The sequence below is a fragment of the Anguilla anguilla genome, chromosome 10 (assembly GCF_013347855.1).
Source record: "Anguilla anguilla isolate fAngAng1 chromosome 10, fAngAng1.pri, whole genome shotgun sequence".
NCBI classification, from domain to species: Eukaryota; Metazoa; Chordata; class Actinopteri; order Anguilliformes; family Anguillidae; genus Anguilla; species Anguilla anguilla.
In genome coordinates, this window is record NC_049210.1 from 8,284,644 (window position 1) to 8,302,814 (window position 18,171).

The window sequence follows — 18,171 nt, forward strand, 5'->3', positions numbered from 1 at the left end:
TAGAATAACTGCAGTACTATTACACACTACTTAACCAGCTTTGAATCGTTCTTCCCCAAGTCCTCATGCATCCCAATTTCTTTTATACATTACTTCAAAAAAGCTAACTGACTATGCAGGGAATGATTCCTTCCTATTTAGAAATCCAGGTGATGTTAGTGAAATACTTTTTTTTTTTTTCAGGAACAACAAATATAATCAACAAAAACAGGGAACAGAGTTAAGATTTAATTACGCGAGACCTTTACAAGAACCACCACGTGCTTGCAGTCCTGACTAGCCTCATGGAACCCGAAGCTAGCTATAAAGGGTTAGCATGCTAGGAAGTTAGCTTGCTAGCTGAGTCTGGAAGGAAGTGGTCCTTAGAGCTTGAACTTCCTCTAGACGGAGGGTTCACGTTTTGAATTATATATGGCCTGAAAGGTATTAGACAGCTAGCCAATACAAATATAATAGTGTGAATAATACTGAACAAAATGAATTACATGCCGGGGACAGCTAGCCTCATCGAGGATATCGACAGTAAGTCTAAACGTGTTTAAGTCTGAGCGGTTTGGGACCAGGTGACAAGCTAGCGTGTTTAAATGTGCGTTAGAAAGTACCTAGCTATAACTAACATAGCTACATACAGTCAATGCTTGCAAGCTTTCTCAACATAACTAATCGTCTCAGTTCGTTTACTGCATTGGCTTGTTACGTTATCCAAATATTTCGGAATTGAGATGTTTCCTTGTCCCTTTACAGAAGTACGATGCATCTTGCATTGTTAGCCACGGTTCAGGGTACAATTTGATTATCAACGAGAAAGGCACTAAAGTAGTTAGCAAATCACTAACTCATTTCACTCTCACTGTATTATTATTATTATTACTTTTTTATTTTTGCTTTCCCCTTTCTCCAGAAAAACACCTTGTCCTTCTCCGAGACGGAAGAACGTTGATTGGGTTTCTTAGAAGTATTGACCAGTTTGGTATGTAGCTAAGAAGCTATATTTATTAGTTATTAAATGTGCAGCATTTGTAGCCATTCTGATCGTATTACCTGTTAACTGTATTTTCATTTGTACTTGTGAACCAGGTTGAGCTGAAAAATATGAGCTGCATTTAAAAAATAAATATAAAGTGGGTACTCTTAAAAGGGAAACATTGATTTCATTTAGATTCCTCAGAGGTTCCATTACCCATACATTTACCATACATTTTGTGAGATTATTCTGAAATAACTTTTGTATTTTTATATTCTTTGCAGCGAATCTAGTATTACATCAGACTGTTGAACGCATCCATGTCGGCAAGAAGTACGGGGACATTCCCAGAGGAATTTTCATTGTGAGAGGAGAGAACGTTGTCTTGCTTGGAGAAATAGTAAGTGTCCTTCAGCTTTTCACATCTTATGATAAATTGTTACAGTTTGACCAAGATAATGAAAACATGTTTATGTTTCACATCCTGTGCACTCTATGAAATGTATGTTTTTCGTACAGTGCTATCTGTGTGTAATGGCTTGTTCCAATTTTGGCATGCTTGCAAATGAGTCAGGTTTGAAATAACTGCTGCAATCGAGCATGACACATGGCTGGGATAGGATGATTCAATGTTTTGAAGGTGATATAGATTTTTTTGATGTGTATCAAAAACTGAGTCATATATGTATTTTTTTAATGTTTTCAGGACCTGGAGAAAGAATGTGACACAGTTCTACAGCAGGTGTCCATTGAGGAAATCTTGGAAGAGCAACGGGCACAACAGCAAGCCAAACAGGAGGCAGAGAAGACCAAGCTGCAGGCCCTGAAAGACCGGGGACTGACCGTTCCCAGGACAGACATGTTGGACGAATACTGAGGGCACATGAGATCGTCCCTCTGCCCACTTAATTTTCCGTTTCACTGGACACTTGCATTTCAAGTGATGACAACTTGTGGGAGACGTGTGACGCCATGGGACGGGAAGGAAGACCGATCTCGAGAGAGAGAACGGCGTACCGAAACTTGACTGCGTTTTGTTTGATAGCATTTTAATTTAATGGAAAATAACTACGAACTGACATCTTTTGTTGCTGGCAATGGGTGATGCCACACTCAGCTGACCGGCAGATAATGAGAAAGCACTTGTTTCTTGTAGTAAGATTGTTTCTTAAAAATTATGGAACTGCAGTTTTATGTTGTACTGTGTTTGTCTTGTTGATGGTGGATTTTTGGTTACCATTTAAAATAAGAGATCAAACCAATTATTGCCAAGAATTATATATGTACAATTAAGTATCTTTTTTAGTTGATCTCTTGCAAAGTAGATTTTTGTATGATATTTGATTTAAAGAATTGCTCATTGCAGTGTTGACTCATTCCTTTTGTCTTTAGTACCTGGTTTCTTTGCTGTCTTTTTTTTAACCCGCAGTGCACTTTTACATAATGGGATTAATCATTAGGTTTAATCAACTCTGGTCTCTATGTGCTGGCAGTACTTGGCATTTCACTCTGCAGATGCGGAAACTTGCAGCTCAGACTCTTAATTCATAAAGCTGTGAAAGTTACGGAACAAAGAACAGAAACAACTGGCACTGCAGGATCTGGGCTGCCTACCCCTGTTCTAGCAGGGCTTCACAGGTGCTCCCATTTTAGTAGCATTTGCTCCCAAAAATTGATGGGTGCTAACTGGAAAAATAATTTAAGAGCACATACGCATCTATTTTTATTATTATTTGAGAGCACATACCAATCAGACTGCATTGGTGTGCTCAAAATTTTTCAACTTTGGGGCAGATGTGCTCCTTGGGTGGAAAAAAATGTTTATGTGGAGCCATGTCTTACCTGCTTACAGGGAATTCGGGGCTGTTATCAATAAGATGTATTTTCCTTTGCTGTATAAACTAGAACAGGCAGCATTTTTCTGAGTTTTCTGATCACTCTCTGTGTACCCCGGATCTACTGAAAATTACCTGGCAAAACAAGCCCAGTTGCTATCTTATATCTGCACAGGCAGTGAGACTCTGCATTCTTTCAGTGTGCTCGGTAAGCTGGTGAATTGTTCATGACATAAGCCACATAGTGTACTACAGGCAAGAGGGCACTCTCTGTGACATCTGGTGATCTGTAGGTCTCTTGTGTTGCTAGGTGACGCTGATGCAGTGACCCAAGGTACCCTGGCTGTCCTAAGTAAAGGGGCTGGCCCTAGCTGGCTCACTTTCAGTGCATGCCATTTTATACAAAAAAAAACATCATTGTATCTTTCAAGCTAGCTTGTTAGCTGGCAGTCCTGTGGTGTTTTTGAATATCATTAGCTTGCTAGCTCCAAGTGTGCGGGGTAAAGATCCAAGAGATTCCCCCAACCTTCTCTGAACCCACTGCTATGCCTCTTATCTGAGAAACACAAAATATGTTCGTCATATTCCGATTTACATGTATGCATTTGTCTGTAGGCACGCTGTTTCAGCATAGCATGACCTTTTTCCTCCACGCTCTGTAGTAAAGTTGAACACCCACAGACATTCATGCTGAACTCCACCCATTGAGATTTTGTTAGATGTGAGGAAATTTGGTTAAATGTATACAGTGATGCATTTTAGTGTCTCACGTTTGTGCATAATTTACAAATTTTCCTTAATTAGGTTCATCAAGTTTGGGGTGTAGTTGTTGATTATGTGTTAAATATTGGTGAGTGGGTGCCCACTGCCCTAGAATCTTAATGGATCCCTATTGTAACCTTTGTTGGTTATATGCTGACCACTTTATCACTGCAATAATGGATCAGTGATGCATATTACACTTGCTTAGAAGAACACCTTATTGTACATATTAATGCTCTGTAATGGGATGGTAGCATTCTGAGAATACTTGCATGTACAGATGTCAAACCAAAATTCTAATGAGTTAACATCAAGTAGTTTTCTCATTCAAACTTGACACTGCCTGTCAGCTACAGTTCTGTTTAGTTTGAAAGATAGTTTGAGATATCTTGAATTAGTAATACTAAAGAAAGGTAAAACTCAGACAACATATGCATTTGATGGTTCAGTCTTACTTAAGTTACGTTAGTGTATGTTACAGGGTGCCCAGTCCATTCGGTCGTAATGCGTTCCTTCATAACCAATGGAATGTTTCAGTCTGTTCCAGCAGGTGCAGTTCAGGTAGCTCTCTCTGCCAAGGTGACTGCCAAGCTTGCTTTGATTTCAGTTTAACCTTTTTGAGTAAATATTCCTTCCCAGAGCCAACCGATGGACCCACGCCGACAAGGCGATTCTGGTACGAAAACACAATGCGAATATTTGTGGCGGGCAAATTTTGGTTTGGGAGCTTGCGTAACAGAAAACAGCATTTAAAGACCGAGAAGACATACTTCTCTTGTTCCAGCAGATGGCGCTAACTAGCTCAATACAGCAGTTGTCCGTAATTACGATTGCATGGCGAAACCCAAGTTGAGCCTCTGTTGCAGGAATATTGTGCAAAAAGTGTGCAAATGTATATACACAGGTGCGAATTCATATTAATCGGATGTTTATAATACAGTATTATGTAAACATAATATTTCAATAGGTTAAAAGGTACCTGAAGAAGGGAATGTTGTTTTTTTTACATTAGTATGAAGCGGGGAATGTTTTTTGTAGATCAGTATTATGGATCTTTATTTGTTCAGTTTTTGTTAAAGGTAGGGCTTCACCCATATTTCAAGGCATGGGAGTCTTGGGTTCAATGAAGCTTTAGGCATGTGAAGTAGCCTACTTCCAGTTCTCACAAATGACACATTAATTCTTGTGCGATGTGGGTGTCAGTTTCCTATTTCTATTTCCTAAAACCCCCTTTAAACAAGATCAAATAGACCTGCTCAAATTTTTTCATTTTCTTTCAGGTTTCTGGATACCATGTGCTTTTTTTTATCCCCATGCCTACAATTCCCATAGGCTATCCCATTAGCTCTTTTATTTTATATGAAATATTCTTAGACATATTTTCTAATCTAACCTAATTTCATGGGCCTTCATCACATAAAAATCTATGGCAATTTATTTCACTAATTATATATCACCGAATGTATCTTCAATTCGAATGAAACCTTGGTTTAATTAGTAATATGCAATTTCAATAAAAGTATGTGACAAGCTTTAAGCATGTATATGCAGTTGTGTATGCAGTATAAGTACACACCAACCAATTTATCTTGGCAACACTTCAGTTATTTGTGTTATCTGGTTATGACGCTATATTCCGAATGTAACGCATAATCTCCAGCTGCATCGAGCTACAGTACTGTTCTATGATTACTACATTATGCCTTCGGGGTTTTACATCCGCTTCCCTCCCCCTTTTGGCACTGTAGATGAAAAAAATGTTCAGCTATCAGATGTCTTTGACAGCCAGACGTGCCTCTTCTCTCAGCGTCCGTGCGTCAGGGCCAGCCGTGAATACGCCTCTTCCGACCGCTTGCGGTACGGGCGGTGGAGTCGAACACAGCAGTCGCCTCGCTACATCCAGATTTGCGTTAGAAAAAGATCTCAAGCACAATTAGCCTACATACTGACGTGAGCTGGTCGTCCGGTGTCCGATGGGAAACAGTTACCTACCTGCATAATCTGACCCAAAACCTGACTAGAGCCACGGGGAAAGCCGCTTGGACCCTCGCCAAACCCTACAACTGAAAGAAAAAAACAACAACCCTGCTTCGATTACGCACCGAGAGGGGGAGCACGATGATATTGTGACAGCCCGGAGTGTACTTTACCAACTCCCCAATTCCAACGGCTGGGATCTACCGAGCTTCTTCCACTTTAAGGGACACTGACAGTATTTAAAGGATGTAGATGTTTCTTGATGTTGATGCTGATTGATGTAAGTTATTTTAAATGGCACTCTTCGCAAAATTGCGCTGAAGACTGCTACATGTTGATATTGAAAAATGCTCTTCCAATGCGATATTGGAACCGACAACATGAACCACGCTTACATTGCAAGGATTTCTCCGTTAGCATGTGTACAGAGCTCTTGTACTAATTTACAATGTCTAGTGAGTAGATAATTAGTCCTTTAAAGAGAGATACTCACAGCAGCAACAACAAAACGCAAAACATTTGCGCACGAACAACGAAGAGAAGCGGGGAGACCATCTGAATAATTTCTGCCCGAACTGTGCTCCCACTTTCCGTGATTCACGATAATATCACACAGGATTTTGATGGAGCTGGAGAATATTGTGGCCAACACGGTACTGCTAAAGGCAAGAGAAGGTAAGATGTTATGCCGAATAAATCGGATACAACCATTCTCTAACCAGAGAGAGCTAAGTCGTCATTTTTCTGTGAATGTGAAGCTGGAAGGCTTGATTCAGATTCGTTTACATCGTGGATTGCTTGACCAGTGGTGATGCAATCTCTTAACTTCAGAAAATGGTACTTGGAAACCGAGGCTGTGTAGCCGTCTATTGGATGTTCACGAGAAAGATATACCAGTTCGTATATGTAGGCTTATGTATCTTTTCCAGTCCGTCTACCAGTTACTAAACTAGTAGCCTACTATTGACATTCGTTTATTGTGTACTACAGGCTAATGGGAACATGTTGTTTTCTGACAGTTCTTACGTGTTAAGGTTGTCTGCAGCTAAGAGTACTAGGGATACAAGTTGACCACATACGTTTTACGTTTAGCGAGATGTGAATCAATAGCATGGAGTTTCTAAGATTAATTAAATTCTTTGTTAACAGCATACTTGTGGTGTAGCGGTGCGTTGGCCTTTGTTGAGGAATACGCCAACAAGTAGGCTAGATGTACCTACACTCTACCGATTCATCGCCTAACATCTACTGTTATCAAACAGGTTCGCAAAACAATTGTCAGGAATCACCTGCGTAGACATAATGGTATATAGTGTAACAAGTAATATAGACATTTCATGTCACGCACGGAGTTGGGTAGTCACCGTTTCAAACCAGTATTTGGATCTACTCATTCTAATCTATTACGTTTAATAGATTTCTACCAAACACCCCACAATTTCCCCAGTTGGATTTAATATAGCTATATATATTTCAGGTACGATTCATCTGTATCATAACCATTATTCTGTTTGAACCAGCTCTGTTGTGCCAGTGTATCCAGATGTCTCATCCACACACAAGCCTACCAAATTGACAGTGGTTTATAAATATAAGTACATTTATAAATTCAATATTTACATATTCATGGTAGTCTTTCAGACTGTGGAGATACAATAGACTGATTTGTTGTTATCAAATTAAATTATATTACTTCTGTTGATGCACACGTTGCTTTAGTTATTGAGATGTAAATCAATCTGAAAACTAAGGACAAAATGCCAGTAATTGTGCATATATTTGGCCTGAAAACATCAGCATCTAGTACATAAATATGTGCCCATGTTTTTGTCTGCATGGAATGCAAATGTCATCCCATACCTAGGCTATCGGAGCAAAAGTTTCAAAATCAGAAGGAAGGTGTCCTCCTCACAAGAAACAGCAGATGTCAAACATTTTATACTGTGAGCGTTATAGTTTCACTTAACCCCAGTAGGCCTCAGTGTTTAAAACGTGATGCATGCAAAGGGTATTAGGTCCAGACTGGCCGTGGAAGAATATGCAAATGATGATGGTCAGAGCTGGACTGAGAAGAAGGATGGAGGTAGACATCCCAAAACAAGTTCAGGAAGTACAAGCGGTGGAATGACTGTCAAATAGACTTTTCATCAAATGCATAGCAAACCCAAAATCCAGTATTTTTGGTGACATTTCACCAGGAAGGGCACAGTCCCTGGCCATGCAGTCATCACCAGTCATCTGGACTTTGATAAGTGACTCCAATAACGATTCATACTCATATTTACTGAATATGAGTTTAGATAAAGTTTGAAATGGAGATACAGAGCACTGGTAGTGACATCAGAAATAATTGGTCGTAAAAACAGAACCTTACCACGAGAGCAGAGTCATTGCCATTTGCAAAAAAAAAAAAACACGTTTACTGTTCTCTGAATAATTCAATACCGCTCCTTTTGACTGGCTCACACAGCCATTTGCAGATACATTGAGAGGAAATGGCGAACCACACTGTCTCGCTGAATTGATCTGAATGCGTGCGCATTCTAATGGAGGCCGTGCGGGAGAGTGGCGCAAAGAAATGGGTCCCGGAAAGTGGCTTCTGAAAACCGATTTTGATCTTGGCACGTTAGTTTTTTCCCTCCTAAGACCTAAGACCAACAGAGCAGAAGAAGCCTGGAGCTCTTGAATGCGGGGATGAGGGAACGTGTGGGAGGTGGGAGTGTGTATCAACACAGGTATCAGTCTGTGTGTGTGTGTGTGTGTGTGTCTTATTTAAGGTCACGTGTCAAAGCCGGGGAAGGAGGCCATGTCGGTAGAGCTCAGTGTTTATCCTCGAGTGTTTATTGCTGCGTTTCTGCAGCAGAAACTTAGCCGGGAGGCACGCATTCCCAGTCCAAATTTCCTCTGGAGACGGAGATAACAGGAAAAGCAGAGTTTACGCTCCACGCAGCGTGTTTATGCTGCGGGCTTGACACTTCCGAAATCACTCGAATGAGGCGAGGGCCAGCCAGGCGGATCCATAGGCAGTCCTCGGTGTCCTTGGTTCTTCTCCACTGGTTTAGATAGAGAAAGTCCTATTGGCGACGACTAATTCTGCCAATAAATCCGGTTAATTTTCATCCTGATATACGAGAGGTGCCCACTACCATCACCTGTGACACAGATTTAGTGCCATCTGATGAAATATGAGGATTAATTTACTGAAATTCAGTTATATGTATGTTCTGTTGTAATAATGGATATGAATTGGAGGCAGTAAAAAGTGAAAAACTGGAAACTGGTCCACACACCAGGTTTCTGAGGCCTAAACTGGCTGTGGATCTAAAGAAAGTGCATAAACCTGTAGACACCCCCCCCCCCCCCCCCCCCCCCCCCCCAGGACCACAGGGAATCGTGCACCCCTGGTCTAAGTGCAATAATCTGTTTCATATGATGTAGACCTCACACGTAGAGGTGTGTCAGCATATGGAAGTGCGTACGCACGTGAGAGGGATCTAGCAACAGGGCCATGATCGGGGGAAATCGCAGAGTCTTGCAATCTAATGCCTCGCCGCGACTACATCCTGATCGCTGTGCGCATCGAGCGTTTATACCCCGCGTCAGTTAGAAGTGAGATTCTTCCGGAACCACCCAGTCATCATACTTTCCACAGTAGCACACACTCAGGGAAATGTGAGCAGACTGCTTACAGTGAACACATTCAGCATCTCCCAGTGTCAGTCAAAATTATGCAGACACCCCTACATCATATCGTGGTGAGAATCCTACTGTTTTGAATTTATGTTATTTTCATGCCGTTATATTTTGACACTTTTCCCCCATGCTGCAGTAGGTGCATTTTTAATAGAAATAGTTGTGAATTCAGAGAAAATGCGAAGTTTAAACACCTGGATATTGTCGAGAGGGTTAAAAGAAATAGCCGCAGACAATGCAGATTTATCTATGAGGTTGAAGGCACATGTACGTGTCTTTATCTCTGTCAGGCTGCTCACTTAAACACATCTTGAGTACTTTAGTTTTTCGGTGATACGGAGCCTCAAAAGGAAACCTGAGACTGCCATCAGAGGAAAATCAATGTGAAAGGAGGTTTTTCCTTCTTGACTTAAATCAGATCATAATTGTTATCTTGTTTGGTCTCCTGCTTCCTGGTGCTTCCTCCTGTTGATTACTAAAAGATTAATAAGGAGGTACTGGGCTCTTTGAGCACAGAATGGCAAGAAAATGTCATGGATTTTATTTTTGCTTAACATGTACAGTGTAAATTATCAGGGGATTGTTTGGAGACAGCTCCCTTTGACCAACGCAATGGGGATAACACTAGATATGACAAAGAGATACCAATAGTACCTGACTGTTCTTCGGTGCAGGTGAATGTGATATTGATGGGAGCCTGCAGTGGCACTGCCCAGTGTTAAAAGTTTTATAAACGCTGTGTTCTTTGGTCTGTCTCTCAGGCTGTGGGAACATCTGAATTTGAAACCATTTGGGGCATGTTTTCTTCAACTGTGGCATGTGGTGTTTCATCTGCGTTTAAAATTGCAGCATCTCTGAAAATAACACAGTTTGAACCAGTTTCTTCTGTGAGCTGTCAACTAATTAACCTCCAAATGTTCTGTTTTTAGAGACCCACCACATTTTGCCAGCAGATCTGGTAAAAATAAATTATTTGAAACACTTTGACTTTAGAAAATATTCAAGCACTCTAAACACCAGCAAAATGCTAAAAACCTACATATTAATTTCAAAATAAAATATTTTCACCAGTATTCAGTACAAAATTAATGTTTATGGATATAAATATTTCGGAACTGTATGGTAGTACAATTTAGTTAGTAACACATTTAGTTAAAATTTCTCTGGGATCTGCAGTAGTGTTTTACCTGCATCTAAAGCGGTAAATGTATTTCAATTACGTTTTTGACCCAGGTCCGCTTGTCATAGTATTCAGTTGAAGAACTGCCATGAAATACAGATGCTTGAGGGTGTTTTTTTTCCAGAAAGATTCACAGAATCTGTTTTCCTTACACGCTTGAGCAGGCATTCCCGGTCCTGCTAAAGACAGACGTTACCTCCTCAATGCACAGCGGGTGTATTTCTGTGAGTGAAATATGATCTGAGCTCCTCTCAATCTGAAGTGCACCTTCAACGACGCTGTTTGTGCGGAGGGCTCCATTTAGAATTTCTCGTCTGGCACCAGACGTGAGAACGTCATGCCCATTGTTAACAAAAACGAGAAGCTACACTTGCCCTGGCAGAATCATGCAATGAGAGGCCGAGCACATAAAACCAAACTCCAGATGCACTGGAATTGTAGCATTACATCAGAGAAATGAATTATGAATCACAGTTCCCTCTACCCCTGGGGGGTCATACATGCCAGTCTCAGTTTCCAAGAAGAATAAATTGAAATGTACAGTACTAGGCCATATATGTACTTTTTTTCAGAATGGGCCAATTTGAGCAATTTGTCTCTTTTCACTTTATTGCTGACTAGCAGTTCTAACAGGCCGTAAAATCGGGCAGCTGAGAGAGGCCAGGAGCGCTAGTGGAATTTCACTGACACGGAGGCTGTGTATAAACAAAAAAATAAAGTGAGCAACCAGTAGCTGGTAATGCCTCCACTGCCCTCTGGTTTTCTACATGCGTAAGTCTGCAGTACCCTTGTAGGTGTTACTTGCTGTGCTGATGGGCTGTCTGAATCAGCTAAGCCAATCTCTGCACATTAGAGATGTATCTGTGTTATTTTACAGAGAGAGAGAGAGAGAGAGGCAGGGAGACAGAGAGAAAATGTACTGACACATTAAATAAGAAGAAAGAAGGGAAAAAGTGTATTAGAGAGGCTACTGTCAATGACAATATGTCACCAACACTTCCTCTAAGCACAAGATATAAACCACCCAGTAGTACAAACAGCCATAAACTATGAACCACATCAGTGCATACATTTAAAAAAATGTTTGATTGGATAAACCTAAAATTTTTACTTCAGTTTGTTGCACCTATATTATTTAGGTTTTCTCAACTGAAAAGTTTTAGGTTCATTTGAATGAAACCTAAAATTTTTCTACGGAGAAAACCTAAAAAATATCGGCGAGGTGTAACAAATTGAAGTGAAATTTTAGGTTCATCCAATGGAGCATTTTTTTCAGTGTCCTTGTTGACTTACTTGCGGTGATGGTTGGTTATACTGGAACTGCGCAAGCACGGGGAAAGAGAAACATTGTCTGCATGTTGCTGAGGCTCCCTCGGTTTTTAATGTATTTTTAATAATTCTGAAAAGGGAAAAGAGCGTTTAAAAAACAAGGCCGCATTTGCCAGTTTGGGAAGTTATGGTCAGTCAATAAAAAAATGAAAACATTCCAGAGATGGGAGGGAAAGAACACTGTGCACATGTACTTTAAAGCGTTGGTCGGAAGGCATTTAAAAAAAAAAAAAAAGAGGGAAAATGACATTTACTGTGAGCCTTGGCTGATGATAATGCCGATGTTTCCTCTTTGAGCTTAGCGGCTGTGGTGCCTCAGTCCGAGTTACTGGAGTCACTGAATGAAGCTAAGCAGGTGGACAGACAGGGAGAGATGACAGTCGAGCCATCTTATAAGATGCGGATGGCTGGATATTAACAACGTTTCTTTTTTTTTAAATGAGAAAGGCCATTCCGTGGAACTCCCGGGAACGCGGCCAACGTGTGGCTTTTTAAAAACCGTATGGAGATGTTTGTGAAGCCGCTGAGCGGCACGCGCTCGGTACCGCGGCACGAAAGAAGCAGTTTTCAGCACGGCATCGTTCCCTCACTCTGAAAACTCACGGGAGTGGGTTTACCCTCTATGTCATCGCTGAAATGAGTTCCTTTACAATGGCAGATGAAGATCCTGATTCTCCTGAAACTGCATTCAGTCTTACAGAATGGCATAGGTCATACATATTGCAGAAGACCATAGGCCATGCAAATGTGTTGGGAGAAATGCAATTTTTTGAAGACAATGAAAAGAGTATGAAGTGCCGGTGGGGAAATTAGCATTATATGACAGACACAGGGACTAGACATGGGGACAGGGACCCCTGCTCTCTAAACCATCTAATCAGTGAGCATGTAAAGATGTGAATTCTGCATGACCTCACGTTCAATCAGGTTCTATATGCCATTGTGGTTTGGCCACTTGCCTCTTGCTCCATTCCAAAATTCCATCATATATTATCATTGTAAATGGAACTAAATAAAATCAGAATGATAAGACATTAAATAGCATTGCCTTTTGCATTATAGTGCATTAACCTCTGCAAACCTGCTTACAATATTCATTCTTGCATTTAAAAAAAATCTTCATCAGTTACTTACCCTAACAACGGTAACAAGGTACCACTTTTAGAGGAGATCAATGATTTGTATGAATTATATGTTCATAGCGAGCATTAAAATGCTGCATAGCTTGCTGGAGACCGTGGCAAGTTTGGGGAACCATTGTAGCTGTAACCTGGATGTCAGTTTCCTGATGCATTAGCATTTTTGTCTGTAACAGATTAAAATAAGGCAATTACTGGCTTCAGAGATTCCTGTGGATGGAGCATTTTTATGAAGATATCTTCCCCCCCATTCAGTTCTCGCCTGTACCCCTCTGTCTGCATCCCCACAGGCAGTGTATTACCTTCGCTAATTCAGTTGTAGATTCACTTGTCTTTTCTGTTCACTGAAGGGCAGGCACCGCTCAGCACCAGCTATCTTTCTGAATCAATGCTTTTCTTGTTCTTTTTTTTTTCTGAAGTAAATATAAAAATAAATAAAATAAATAAATAGCGTCAAATTGAATATTTCATGGGGCAGATATGGCCTGGAGGAAGAGTACGTTCATTTCTAATGGAATCTCTCCAGCATCTAGAATAATTGAGGAGGCAGTCCTTACATATGTATTTTTAGAATGTATAATCAAATATTTACATAGTGAATATTAACGTTATAATTCCTGAGACAGGCTGCGTGCAGTAACCTGACAGCAGAATACTCTCTCGCTTTGTCCTTGCTTTGAACCAGAAATGCTGTTTTACAAGGCTGTGATAGTTGGTTCACAGTCATATTTTTTTGTTACAGCTGCCTCTTCGAGAGGCTCATGTCATATTTCACGAAATAGTAGTGTCATTCTGGTTTAATTATGTTTATGTAACACTTTTGATTCCAAGTTCTGGATTGAGTCAGTGAGGGAGTGATGAGCGAATCAGCTACAAAGGCTGAGAGTGTATTTTATTATTTTTTTCATTACCACTCACAGAAGTTTTCACAATGACATAATGGCGCACATTTTTATTGGGGCGACAACCGTAAAGCATTAAAATGAATATTGGAGTTAGGCTGCCTTTCCCTCCTTTTTTTTCCTGGCTGGTTTTGTTTGCTTGCCTGGATACAGAGAAGAAGAACATTTTTAGCTCGCCTTCAGGAAGGACAGGTTTACTGCAGTGGTGTGAAACAGATGTGGACCAACCAGAGAGGACCTAGACAGATGACAAGCCCAAACAGTGGCTCCGCGCACCGAGGCCTACCTCTGCACACCCCGCAGTGCCTCTGTCAGCCCCGAGTTCTGCATGAGGTAACCTCTTGGAAACAAATCCAGAGGTATTCATTATCTGATTGAGCTAGTTTCCATAGTAAAAAAAAAAATCACTATGTAATATACCCAAGTGGAAACTAGTAGAACTGGACGATAGTAATTAGAAAGGAAAATATATAAACCGGGCCTCAATGTAAAGAGAGAGGAACTTCCATTACAGACTGGATTTGAATTGGCTCCTGAAATAACAGCCTGCGTGCAGATTGACATGGCAATGGCAGCTGTAAATAGCATGTCTGGTGTGGCACAGGTACAGTTACTCTCTCCAGCTTTGCATGTGTGTGTGTGTGTGTGACGTGTCTGGGGTTTGCAGGTTTGCAGCTTATGAATGGGGGGAGGGGGATCAACATAATTCAGCAGAGAACTTAATGACTTCAAACCCTATAAACACCCAAACCCCCCCCTGAAGAGTAATATGGATGCGGTGGGGGACATTTAAGATGGAAGACAAAGGCGTGTGTGTTTGTGTGTGTGTATGTGCCACAGTGAGCGCCGTTTAGGATCATTATGAGGTAAGCAATATCACTGCAGGATTCCTGAGGTTAGTGCCATTCCGCGCTTGTAATTTGGAGGGCGAGATTAGAGACGGAGACGGAGGGAGAGGAGAGAGCGCCGCGCTTCAGCGTTCTGCGTCCGAGGGGATGAAAGACCCGGCGTGGAGTCGCTGTGTCCAAACGGCCTGCTGCAGGCGAGGCCCACAGAACAGACGGAGAATACTGCGGAGAACAAGGCCCGGGCTCCACCACAGGATCTCTGCAGGCCTCGCTAATGGCACTTGACATTAACGGGGGGGAAATTGAGACGACAGTAACGCTGAATGGTGCGTTTTATGTCTGAGGAATGGAGAGGGATCTTGTGCTGTACTCTGCAATCTTTCCAATTTCTGGGATGGAAGGTGTGCTTTTTTTTAACTTTTTTTTTTTTTACCATTGACTAGACTTAGCAAGAGAAGCTAGCAGCAGAGAGCGCCTTTGCATCAACAATAGCCTCATCGCCTGTCCCCATAGAGAGTTAAGAAGATAAATAAATAAAAATAAAAAATCTGTTCTTTTGCAATGAAAACCAATTTGACATTTATACTTTGGTCTCGCCCTAGTTTTTCCTTTGCAGATCAAGCATAGGAGTTATGTCATGTGAACAAAAAATGAATGTTAAAAAAATGACAAAAAAAAAAAACTGTACTGCAATCCGTTTCAAACATTTTAAGGAAGGGCTATGTGATGCCTCTTCGTGCGTCGTGTTCTCTTATCTTACGCCGTGCCCAGAGGTCTGCTGGTGCGCGGTATCAGTAGGAATGTAATGATCTCCAGCATCGGGTCGTTCAGCTGACGACGGGCACCACAGTCTGCGAGACTTTTTTGGCTCGCCTTCTCAATAAATGCTGTTGGGTGATATTTAGAGACTGATGCATAAAACAAATATTTGGGCAAGATTAAAGGCCTCTTAAGCGCTCTCTGGGAAAGCGGAGAGCGGCAAGCAATGGGTCCAAGATGGCGGTTGAATCACATAAAGCGAGTTTTACAGGAAGTGCATCACTAAATAGACTCTCGGGGACAGAGAGCTGTGGAGGGGCATTGTCCATAAGGAAGATGAATACGTGTCACATCCTAAACATGCCCTTCCTGTCTGACCCCGCTGGTCTGACTCATCCATGCCGGCTTTGTATTGTGGGCAGACAGACCACAGGCCAAGAGGACCACGTTGATTCAGATCCGATCGGCGCAAAGAAATGATGTGGGCGCGTGCCGCGTGCAGAAAACCCGGGGCTTTGCATCCGTCGCCTTCGTCGTTTCCTTTCATGCAAAACTTTTGGCGATAACGGCCTAAAATAACACGTCAAAAGGTGAGGCCAATGCAGGGTTCAGTCAGGGCGAAGCTAACATAAGCTACGGGATTATTTTTTATATTTTTTTTTTTGAATTGCAAACAACCACCTTGTCACAAATAAGCTAATCCATTGTGACCTCTGTTAGTTTATTGCTATGAGTATGGTTTTTCTTTTTTTTCCGAACAGATTTTTGAATTGCTAATTGCACTGTGGTCTCTTATCTCTTGCTTGTAACCCACACCCACACAGAGAATTCTGCAGGGCGTTCGCCGCCCCGATACTTATACAGTCCATGTCGCATGCTATACAAGATCCAGTGCTGATGACAACTGGTAACCCGTAGTCACCAGCTGGGTTGCCACGGAGTGCTTGTGCAGTGGTCATTGGAAGAGTTCCTGGCCACTTTAAGATTATCCTTCCCCCGTGGGACAAAGCCAGTTGCGACCTACCTTTGCAGACTCCCGGATATAGTCAGCCAATCACAGCCCAGACTGGAGCTAGCAATGTGAAGGCTGTAAGGCTCAGCTTGTGGTGAGAGCAAGTCGCTTTACAGACTGAGCCGCTTCGAATGTACATTTTAACTGTTACACCGAAAGTAATGAAGCAGCAACGAGAAACAAACCCACACAAGTGCTCTGTGAAACCAAAAGGGCTTCATTTAGGCACAGCGCCCAATGCAGATAAAAACCAGATTTACAGGTATTAGTCATTACCTGTATAAACAGGATGTTACGTTTGCTTCGGGGGTAAGAGGACGAACGCAGAGGGAAAAAAACGTAATCACGTGAGAAACAGCACGCGGATTAAGACCCGTGAGATGAAATGCAGTGTCAACTGTGTCAACTATCGAAATGACACGGTCACGGGCTGGGTAGCTGTGATCACAGACGCGTGCTGGCGGAGCATGGCAGGAAGGCCTGCTTCTGTTGCCAGTGCCTCTCGTTACAGTAATCAGTTGTGGGAAAATAAGACGAGCAGTGAGTGGGAGGCGTTCTGTTGGAAAGGCATCGGCAGACGAGGTGTCGCAACATTGACGGCGAAAACTAGCTCACAGCACAGCCGTGACCCCCGAAGGCGGGAGTCGGCCAGCGACCCTAAAGCAGCGCTCCTCCTTGGCAGGGGATACACGCCGAGGTTCATCTGGGTCTACACTTCCTGTGCAGATACAAACAGCCACTGCGGGCTGCGTGCAATGGGCGTGAGGGCAAGAGGAAGTTAGACCGAAGAACGTGGTCTGGGACCTCTTCTGGGGGTTAAGGGGGAAGAACACGAGGGGAGGGGTTTGCTTTCATAGCCTTTGTGCCGTAAATCTAGTGCATGTTTATGTGACCCCCCCCCCCCCCACACCCCCCTGTACAGCAGTATGGAGGAAAAGCAAAAACAAACTGAGGTGTCTTTTGAACCGGGGGTGTGCAATTTCGTAATTTCGTCTTTTTTGGGAATATCTGCTCTCGTTTATTTTATTTCCTTCTTCCGTCAGCCGGTTTTTTAGAGGCTACTCTGCCCTGTCTGTCAGCTGCGCAGCCAGACTGGGGTGGGGGTCACCCAGATGGGGGATAAGCCTCGCGTCTGCGTCTGCGACCTCAGGCGCGTCCGACGCCACGCGCCGTCCTCGGCCTCCTCGCGGTGACCTTCGGGGAGCCGCGGCCCTCCCCTCAAGAGTGGAACCAGGAGATGTGCAATGCTGTCCTGAGAGAGGAGAGGAGGCTGGGAGTGTGTGTGTTTGTGTGTGTGTGCGTGCGTGTGAGTGTCTGTGTGTGTGTGTGTACGTGTGTGTGTTTTTGTGTGTGCGTGTGTTTGTGCGTGTTTGTGTGTGTACGTGTGTGTGTGTGTGTGTGCGTTTGTCTTTGCATGTGTGTGTGTGTGTGTGTGTGTTTGTCTGTGCGTGTGAGTGTGTGTGTGTTTGTGTGTGTGTGTGTGGGTGTGTGTGTGTTGGGGGGTGCTGAGAAGGTCTTTGCAGGGAGAGGAAATTGGGAACAGCTGGAGAGGAAGCTGTAAGCGCTGAGAGGGCTCGAGTAATCGGTTTAACCCTGCTTCCTGGCTTGCTGTGCATCTCATTGTGTTTTTACTTTAAGTTCCTTCTTGTGCTTGAAAGCACACGGTGTGGTCATCTCTGTCTATGTGGCAATGGCCATTGGCTTTTAAACATGTTGCACTTTCCCCCGTTCTTCTCCCCAAATTTGCAATATGCCCCATCACGCTCACGCT

At 42.6% G+C, this 18,171-nt stretch overlaps 2 protein-coding genes across 2 annotated transcripts in view; both read left to right on the forward strand.

The window, feature by feature from the left end:
- The first annotated feature begins 114 nt into the window (after positions 1-114).
- Positions 115-2,340, forward strand: lsm1 (LSM1, U6 small nuclear RNA associated). The gene is made up of 4 exons (XM_035435891.1): positions 115-522; positions 902-970; positions 1,249-1,364; positions 1,671-2,340. Exons 1-4 carry the CDS (start codon positions 477-479, stop codon positions 1,839-1,841), a joined length of 402 nt encoding a protein of 133 aa, XP_035291782.1. The 5' UTR covers positions 115-476; the 3' UTR covers positions 1,842-2,340.
- Positions 2,341-5,361: 3,021 nt separating this feature from the next.
- The window catches only part of grk5l (G protein-coupled receptor kinase 5 like), a 42,606-nt gene continuing 29,796 nt past the window's right edge, over positions 5,362-18,171 (forward strand). Inside the window, 1 exon segment of the mRNA XM_035379476.1 lies at positions 5,362-6,213. Within this exon segment, the coding sequence (XP_035235367.1) occupies positions 6,162-6,213 (52 nt within the window). The 5' untranslated portion in view covers positions 5,362-6,161.

Excerpts from the sequence above, each read along its gene's own strand:
- lsm1 (XM_035435891.1), top strand. The coding sequence starts at position 477 with ATGAATTACATGCCGGGGACAGCTAGCCTCATCGAGGATATCGACA. Across the intron at positions 971-1,248 it reads TAGAAGTATTGACCAGTTTG|CGAATCTAGTATTACATCAG; the intron begins GTATGTAGCTAA and ends TATTCTTTGCAG. Across the intron at positions 1,365-1,670 it reads TTGTCTTGCTTGGAGAAATA|GACCTGGAGAAAGAATGTGA; the intron begins GTAAGTGTCCTT and ends TAATGTTTTCAG.